The 9,642-nt window shown below is 33.7% G+C and overlaps 1 protein-coding gene across 1 annotated transcript; it reads right to left on the bottom strand.

Annotated features, from left to right (window-relative positions):
• Positions 1–5,421, bottom strand: LOC130976961 (mitotic checkpoint serine/threonine-protein kinase BUB1). Its single transcript, XM_057901930.1, has 14 exons — positions 5,282–5,421; positions 5,058–5,196; positions 4,037–4,194; positions 3,843–3,933; positions 3,384–3,494; positions 3,204–3,291; positions 2,518–2,621; positions 2,364–2,435; positions 2,168–2,257; positions 1,931–2,088; positions 1,074–1,128; positions 856–990; positions 644–765; positions 1–520 (listed from the first exon to the last, which is right to left on the bottom strand). The coding sequence occupies exons 1-14, from the start codon at positions 5,353–5,355 to the stop codon at positions 331–333; spliced, it is 1,587 nt and encodes a 528-aa protein (XP_057757913.1). The 5' UTR covers positions 5,356–5,421; the 3' UTR covers positions 1–330.
• Between the last annotated feature and the right edge of the window lie 4,221 nt (positions 5,422–9,642).

Here is a 9,642-nt window from a genome sequence, read left to right as displayed (position 1 = left end):
GCACTCAGTTCATACATGTATCTACATCAGTACTTGAAAAGTCAAATTCAGACAACTCAAACTACAAAGGACAATGAATATTAGCATTAAAGAGGCTAATGTAAGTGGGTAAGTGCATTAAAGAGCAGTTGTTAGCATGCAAAATCAGAATCAGAAGAATAATGAATTGATGTTCACCTTCCGAACCTGTCTTGGATTGCTTGCATTTTGCATTTGTTTCCATATTCCTTCAAATATACATACACACACACACACACATATATATATAGCCTCCTGCAGCTGAAGACAGTTAAGTAAAATGAAACAGGTTCAGAAAGTAATTTCGAAACTCTAAGCACAACACATAGAAGTCCTTTGCTTTGCAAGTAACTCCCTTAGTGCCTTTATCATCTTTGGATCGGAACTTATATAGTCCTGGAAGGACTTCTTCAACTCCTGCAGCAACCTTCTATCATCATTGCCAGGGTATTGATTTAACATCTTGGTGAAGAAATTCTTCCAGAGCGCAACGTTCCAGTAACTATTTGATTCGACAAGCAAATTAAGGGTGCTTCAAATGTAGAATCAAGTTTCCAAATTGACTTCACCAACATTACAGTGAATCACATGACTAAAGATAAACAAAAAGTAAATGGACATATACCGTTTAAAGCGTTGTTTGGGAAGATACATGTAGCCTCCATCAGATGATTCTTCTTTGGCAATCTCCATATAGCAATTATGCAACATCATATGGACAACAACGCAAAGGCCGTATGCGTCTACCTGTTGGTAAGTGATGGAGAAGAACAACTTCAAAGACAGTAAATCATGAAGATAATTACATTTATAGTGTAGTTTTAAGAAGTGGTTTGCCTGAAATTTCCATGGCTTATCCTCTTGCATCTCAATGCAGCGAAATCCAGAAGTTCCGCAATCACCCTTAAATACTATGTCATCTGGAAAGAGATCCAGAACAATCCCTCTTCCCCAGTCTACAAGGCAAAGACCCTATGGATAGAACAACTTTCAACAACAGAAAGTACTAAAACCATAAACGGTTTAGTTGTATCATCATCTGGAGAAAAACTGACCTGATCACACCAAGGACCACTTCGGTCCAAGAACCCTTCTTCTGTAAGGTCATCCCTGCAAAGTAGCAAAACCAGGAATGAGCACTGTCTACAAAAGCAAAGCATTTACAAAGTACTTATTTGGAACATGCATAATATAAACACTAAACAACAAGAAACTCTCTCAGCTCGTATTTGCTCGCATTTGCATGTCGGTTTTATCTCAATCAATATCTAAAAAGTAAAAACATCATGGTCTGGATCTTCAGTGGTAAACATAACAAGGTTGTTTTATCTAAGTGGTAGTTTTAATTTTACTATATATTTGTAGGACTTGTGGTTTTTTGAAACTGAAAATCGCAGTAACAATAACTTCAACGCTGCCATAAAACAGAATATAGCACTGGAAAAGTGTTACACTAGACAATATAAAATTAGAATGGAAAAACATCATCTCAAGTGGTTTGGCCATGCGGTAAAAAAAAAAGTACGTAAAAGTCATGAACTCCTCCAGGTAAACTAAAACAAAACTACTGCTGAAGCCATAAAAAAAGAATATAGATTAAAATTATTTATATATACACATAGTTCCAATAAAATGTCATTTTTTTGTTTGTATAACTCGTCCACTTAGTAGGAAAAGAGTTGATTGTTATTTTATTTATAGTACATAAGTTGATGCTTTGCCAGAGATAAAGGGCAATTCTACACCCAAAGTCCTCCTTAGATATAGAAGTATATAATAACAAGACGATGTACTTAGTCATGTCATCATAATCATTAATTAAGAATGAGAAACCAGCTTTACAATGACATTCTGCAAGTAATAAGGTGCAAGCGAACCAACTAATGGTAACGAATGAGAAGCTTAATTTTACCTAGCATAGCAAATAAGCAGATTATCAGGCTTGAAATCACCATGAATCAAGCCAACACCATGCAAAGTTTCAACCATGTGTAACATTTCTATCGTGTAATAAATACATAAAACTTCTTCCATGGGTTTCCCTTGGACCGCATATGTGTTTATGACATCCTGCATAGTATGTTCATCTTGAATTAACACTATATAACATTGAACAAGATAATAAGGGAAATCAGTAGAAATAACTAACCTGTAGCGTTCCATGAGCTAAATAGTCACAGATGAGTATGCTACAGTCTGCATACAGATGAATTCTCTGAGCCAAACCATAGCTTGACCTCTGATATAGTTAGATATCAGACAATTCAGTATATTTGGATGTTTATAGAAAAGGCAGGTTGATGGTATAAATATTTGAATTTGATATTGATATTAATATCACATACTTCTCTGCCAGTGATCCGCATATCAAGCTGACGATACATGTAAAACTCCCAAGGGAAAGCTGGCTTTTGTATCTAACATTTAAGGTTCAAAGTACAATCAAATGAGACAAATATCACATTTTAAGAGGAAATGATTCTGAAAGACCATCAGCACCTTTAGCGCAACAACATCATTTGGATCACTGTTGACAAAGGCCTTGTATACTTGAGCAAAACCACCTTGTCCAGCGCAACCTTTGATATGGTACTTCCTCCCGCCTTTGGATATCATGATAAGGACCATCAAGAGAATGGATGAAGCCAGTAAAAGAAAAGAATAAAGACTATGAAACTATATGAAATACACTGATATGATCAAAACACTAACTGCTGTTGATAATAGGAAAAACCCTTATCCTAGACAAATAAGGAAACGATGACATAATAATAGAAAGAACCAAAACTACTCCTAAGATTTTTTATTGAGATACCAAAAAGATATACACTCTTTATTTCTAACAATAGATAAACCTAGTTTTGTAGAAACTATCTGCAACAACATTGTCTTTGGAAGACAAGCTAACAACTCTGGGGAGACATCATAAACTCAGATTCAATGGAAATTTCGTTGCAGGGTCAATTTTTAGCACATATCATGAACTCACAATTTTTTAGCATCTCCTATGAAATTTATGGTATTAATTTATATATGATACAACTGTTCCTATTCCGTCAGAAATACAAGAAGATAAGGCAAGTAAATTCATATATAAATGAATTCTTCAGATTGATCATAAAGCTAGGAGCAGTCAGACAATTACGTCCCAATGATGAAGACAAGAGTAAGGATATGAATATTACCTATCTCTATAACTTTGTTCCTTGATGCATTCTTCAAAGTAGATAAGGCCACTTTTCCTGTATAAGATTTAGTGCTCAAGTGATACCCCTGAAATGCATTTATACAAGCATAAAGCACCCGAATCCTTGTCAGATGCAGTAAATCAAACATGTATATAACAAAGCATATAAATATCTCACATAAAATTTTTTAATTGTAGGATTTATCTTCTTCATCAGGTCTTCCAAAATGGAGGAATCCCATGGATTAATGCCAATGTTTCCCAACTCTGTGGATCCCTTATAATCAATCTGAAATTAAAAAATAAAATGAAATATATACAAAAGAATTCTTAAACTGTAAATGCAGTCAGTGTTAGCAAATCTCAATTCAGGAGACAGAACATTGAGGAAATATGTCAATGTGAGAAATAAAATAAATAAATAATGTGTTTTGCAAAGGCAGTGTTTGATTCATCTACTACTTGAACAAACCTATTGGGAAGCAATAAATTACCTACCAAAGATCACAAAGCACAAAGCCTATTCAATAAAAGAGTACAAGGAAGTTGGTGTTTTCTCTATTTTTATTTATCTTTCCTTTCCTACTAGTTTGGCTCATTTTGCCTAAAGGACTAACTTCTTCGTGAATAGGCATACCTTCTGCCTTTCAGCAGCCTTCCAAGTTTCAGATATTCTCTGGTGACATAATGCCTGTGCCTTCTTCAACCACTCAATTGGCTCTGCATTCCTATTGAACATTGACCCAAATAACTAAAATTACAGTCAAGGCACCCCAACTTGAAATATCAAAACAAGCAAGTATTGAAGATTCAACTTAACAGAGCACTGACCTGGAAATACCAAGGTGATAGATTGTGAGGGCATCATGGAGCCTCCCTTTCAACTCAAAGAAACATGCAGACCACACATAGAGTGAAGCATTTTTGGTACACACATTGCAGTTCAGCATTTCCATGAAAACACTTCCAAAATCTGAACTAACACCCATCTGCAAAATCAAACCAACGGAAGCATGTTGAGTTGATCTGCTCAACAAAAAGTGCCTCAAAACAGCACCATTACAAAAAACTTACAGATTTGTTGCAACTAGACTATGTTCTGCTAAGCATATAAGCTTTATGTACACGGATAAAAAAAATCTTTATATCCTATTGTAAAAGACATCAACAACGAAGAACATTAAAGCCTGATATTTTCTTGATAATTTTGCATATAGTTTCTTTTCCTTTCTTTTTTTTTTTTAAATTAATCTCCCCCTATCTCTCTAGTCATTGAGCTACCTTCCATCTGATCTATATTCTTTCTACTGGCTAGTTTGTTCTACTAACAAAAAAATGTAAAGCAAAGTTCTACTATTACATGATTGATGTAACATCAACTTTCCTAATTGATTCATATTATAACAAAAACAAAAAATATATATATAAAATTCAAAACTTTTTAAAAGAAAAAAAAAAGGATAAGGGTGCCATATTAAAACCATATTTAAACTTTTCTTTCTTTTCCTTTTCTTTCAACCAACAGAAGATATCACAGCTTCTCTTGGAAGGTTACAGACTAGTCCCCCTTGACCCAGCCCACAAACCCGGGTCCTCTTTCTTTAAGACCTTAGTTCACATTACCCAAAATCATATTCAAATCATTTTAACATTTGATATCACAACTGCGAGAATCCTTAGCAAGCATAACATTCAAGTAATGTAACCGTACTCTGTTGTGCACTCACTCATGTAGCTAGGTTTTCATAGCTACAATAGCTACCATGGAAAATCACTATTCAATTAAATAATTTTATTCGTCAAAAAGCCCTAACCACGAGATTTGAAACATGAGATAGAACGAGTAGATTACATAGAGGAGCCAAATCTTGAGAAATCTGACGTCGTTTCGGTACTGTTCGCTATCCTTGAAGCTTCTAATGCAATCTCCTAGTAAGTTCAACAGGTTCTGGCTGGAACCGCCGGAACCTTCTAGAGCTTTCTTGACACTCCTAAAATTCACAAAATCGAGAGAATTTTGTCAATCTTATGAGATTTTTTTTCCCTGGGACAAGTTTGTGAAAGGCAGAAAGATACCAGAGGAATGGTAAGAGAGGATCGTCCGTGGCGGAGGCGGTGGCGGAGGTGAGGGAGTTAAAAAATGTGACCATTGAGTTTGAATTTGGAGACTGGGAGAGAAATGCAATACTTTTGCGAATTGCGAGTAGCCGAGTATGTAAACGAAGACAGTCGGAACAGGGGATCCAATATGAGAGTGAAGCGCGGAAATTCCAGATTTTGAATTTAGCGGTTGTGTGAAATTGGGTGTCCAATTTTATCTCAGGAAGGTTCTTAAAATCGGACCGGAGTCTCGATATTAGACCGGTCAGTCTACTCAATTAAATAAGATCCATTTTTATTATCTTAGACCAATTTAATTGAATTTAATTAATAAAAAAATTAGATATATAATATTATTAGTGTTAAATTTGTATGATACACAAATTTATATTTTAATTTTACATGATAAATCAAAAATAATATTTTATAATCATAAATTTTTCGAATTTAGTATAACACTATCATTGTCATTATATAATATAAATGTATTGAATATACTATTTTATGTTTATTCAAAATAAAATATAAATAAAACAGTTTGAAATCTATAATATTCTTGAATCAGAAAAAAGATACCTAAAAAAATAAGAACATATATAACTGTAATAATAATATGTAAATTTTATACTGAATTTTATATCAAAAAGCTAATGAAAATTTATCAACAACCTAGCATTTTATTAATATCGTTAGAAAAGCAGGTAACCTTGTTACACATTTCATTTCAAATATAAAAGTAGAGTTATAGATAAATTAGTTATATCTACAGTAAATATTTATACAAAAGTGTAAATCATAACATGTTATTAAAGTGAAAATACTATTTTTCTTACCTAAATATTATTAAAAACTTCTTTAAATGTGATATTTGTTATTGATGATTTTGAATTACCGTCTTCGTCCAAGATTAGAACTTTGAGTTTGAGGCCACTACAACTCTTAACTTTTGACACAACAACGTAAAGTTGTCCAGGGTAAACACTGATTTTGGCAAGTGAAACCTACATATGATGATAATTGATCCTGACTCTTATTGATGGTCATTGCAAAGCACACTTTAATGGAAATTGTCTCCGTTGAAACTTAAATCACAATCCTAAATCTGAAGGGATCAATTTCATTTTTTGAATGTACATATTGTCACCAATATTTCTACCAATCACTACCGTTGCTCCAATTACGTTGTTGTCAAGTTCATTAACTATTAACTTTGTTCCGTTGCATAAACCTGGAGTCTGGTCTATGTTTAGTAATAGTATTACAGCGACTCCTGGCTTGAAAGTCAACTTGTGGTTGGATAGTCCCAAACATTTGATGTCATTTAGAAACTCTGGAGTAAACTATTCTTGTTATACCATTCTCATCAACTTGATATGTTGTGTCAGAATTTAGATACTCATTTTTCATTCTTGGGAAGATTGTCAAGCCGAAATCGTTTACCTTCTCAACACTCTTAAACGTGGATACAAGAATTGTCCTACTCTAAAAATACATGTAATCTGATATGTTTTGCAATAAATTTGGATATGTAAAGTCTACCAAATGAGAGAGAAGATCATCAACAATTGTAATCAGTAGATTATTTGAAATTTTAACTTCTAACCCATGTGTCTTATGTTAATCGGTAACTGAGATAAACTGCTTCAAAACACATTTTATTGAGCATTGGAGTTTCATCTCAAATTATTAAGCTACTTTGAGTGAGCAGCTCAACTTTCAAACTGCCATGTTTGATGTTGCAAGTAGATTCATCAATAATTATAATGAGTATTAAAAATATAAAATGAGCTGTTCCGCCATCAGGTAGAAGTAAAGACATAATTTTACTGGATGCGACATTTAAATAAACAATCTTTCCTCTAGACCGAATAGCAGAAGAAAGTCCATTTCAAATAAATATTTTATCACATCCACCATGTCCAAAAAAAAGTAAAAACTACCAGAATTTGTAATAACAACATTGAATATTTTATCGAATACTAACCTTTACTCATGAATTATCTTTTGTTCCATATATAAGTTTGTATGAGTAACTCATTTGACTCAACGTATTAATATCGCGTCAGTATAAGAACTCTTCATTATTATTATTATTACTATAAAAATAAAAATAAAAATAAAAGTAAATATTTATTAAATAATTAGATTATATATGCTAGCCGCTCAACTATTGAGCTGTTTTTTAATTATTTTTATAAAATTAAATTTTAAATTTATATTTTTATTATTATTATTTATTAGTTTGATATAAAAAATGTAAACATTTTTAAATAATAAATTTTAAAATAAAAATAAAATTTACCAGTTATTTAATATATAAAATATATTAAATTAATGAATTTAAAATAAATAAAACATGATTAAAAATCATTACATTGTTACATGTAAAAAAATCAATACGAAGATTTATAAATATTATTTGTAATTTATGTTATTATTTTTTTATTTTGGATAAAATATAAAATATATTTTATTGATAGAATAATCCAAAAGCATAAAACACATGAGATAAAAAAAATACAGAGACTATTAAGAATATAAGATAGTAACGTTTTTACAATATCAAATATCAAATATATTTTTAAAAAATACATTGGGCAGCAGTAGACCCTTAAATAGAGCTTAGATTCGCGATGAATTAGTCATTGACCTGTCGGGTTGGGAATACCATGGACAACTAAAAAAAATATATATTTTTAAAAAAGACAAATATTTACATTTATTACTTTTTGGTGACTTAAAAGAAAATAAACAAAAATTAAGAACGGGAAAAAAAACAAGAAACTGCTTAAGAAAGACAGTCCCGCTGAATACTACTCTCAAATTCCTTCCAAGGCAACGGAAGCTCCACTTGAGGAGAAAGGGTCCTCATTGCCGTCTTTGCCATGATGTCTGCTACTGTATTTGCATCTCTCAAGATCAACCGAAGATCAACACGCCATTTTCAAGACATGATATCTCGGATTTTTAACACCAAAGGATCAATAAACCCAGAGCAATCTTGTAAATTATTGACAATAGTAAAAGCCTCCACATAATCTGTCTCACATATAATGTCTCTTTGTCCCGAGTCCCATGCTAAAAGAAAGCCTCTCTAAATAGCAAACAACTCTCCTTGCAAAATGCTACGACTCTCAATTGTTCCCAAACAGCCTCGTTGCCACCTTTCCTTCCAATCTCTGCTAACACAAGCAAAATCAACTCGAGCACCATTGCCAGGATAGCTAGCATCACAATTAATCTTAAAGGTACCCACTGAGGGGGGAATCCAAGAGCCACTAATGGTTGAGGGGATAGACAGTCGTTGCAACTCAAAAATATTTCGGAGCTCCTTTTCCAAGGACAAAGCCATACCAATCACCTTGTCTGTGGTCCAATGCTCGTGAGGATGAAAGATCTCGTTATTCCTCGAACGCCAAATCCACCAGAGACCATAAAAGAATCTAAAGGGGCGCTGTTTGCTATTATGTAAGAACCAACTCATCAAATCCACTGGTTGATCGGAGATCCCTAAAGCTTGCCAAACAAGTTGGGCTTTTGGACAATCCTGGATACAATGTAATACCGATTCCTAACCTGAGAAACATTGTGGACAGCTATCCGTGTGCGAAATGCCCCTCCTAAAACGAAATGCAGCAGTAGGAAGAGCCTTCCGAAGACAAAGCCAGGCCAAAAATTTGTGCTTTTCTGGAACATGTTGACGCCAAAGCCAAAGCCAATTACCCATATCCTCCCAACTAAACATCTTCTTACTGAGCCACAAATAACCACTATGAGCATCATAAACCTTTGAAGTCGCACCAGTCCAACACCAACCGACCTCTGAACCAGCTTGAACATCTGGGTTGTAAGAGTTAATGTTGCTCTGCAGAGACTGATTTAGAGGAGAATAGATATTCTCAAGGTTCCACTGTCCAGATGACCAAAGGTCCAAGATTCTGAGATCCGAATAAGAAATGTGAACATAATTCATCTCCTGACACAGTCGCCCCTCTCTTCTCCATTTAGAAAACCAAAAGTTCTGTTCCAAATCCCTAATGCACCAAATAAAACCTTCCTTCAGTATATCCCAAGCTCGACATATACTCTTCCAAACATAAGATCCCCTTTCTCGAGACCTACTAAGACAATCATTCTTAGAAGAATGGTATTTCTCCGTCAACAGTTGAACCCATAGCTTATCGGGATGGTGAAAAAGTTGCCAAACTAGTTTTCCAAGAAGAGCAATATTGCCACAAAAAGGATTTCTAATTCCCAGACCTCCAAACTTCTTAGGGATGACCAACACTTTCCAGTTAACTAGATTCAGGCCTCTACCATCAGCTTGACCCTGCCAT

Source organism: Arachis stenosperma, chromosome 4 (assembly GCF_014773155.1).
Source record: "Arachis stenosperma cultivar V10309 chromosome 4, arast.V10309.gnm1.PFL2, whole genome shotgun sequence".
NCBI lineage: Eukaryota > Viridiplantae > Streptophyta > Magnoliopsida > Fabales > Fabaceae > Arachis > Arachis stenosperma.
Note: the sequence above shows the minus strand (reverse complement) of the source record. Positions and strands in the feature narration are given on the sequence as shown.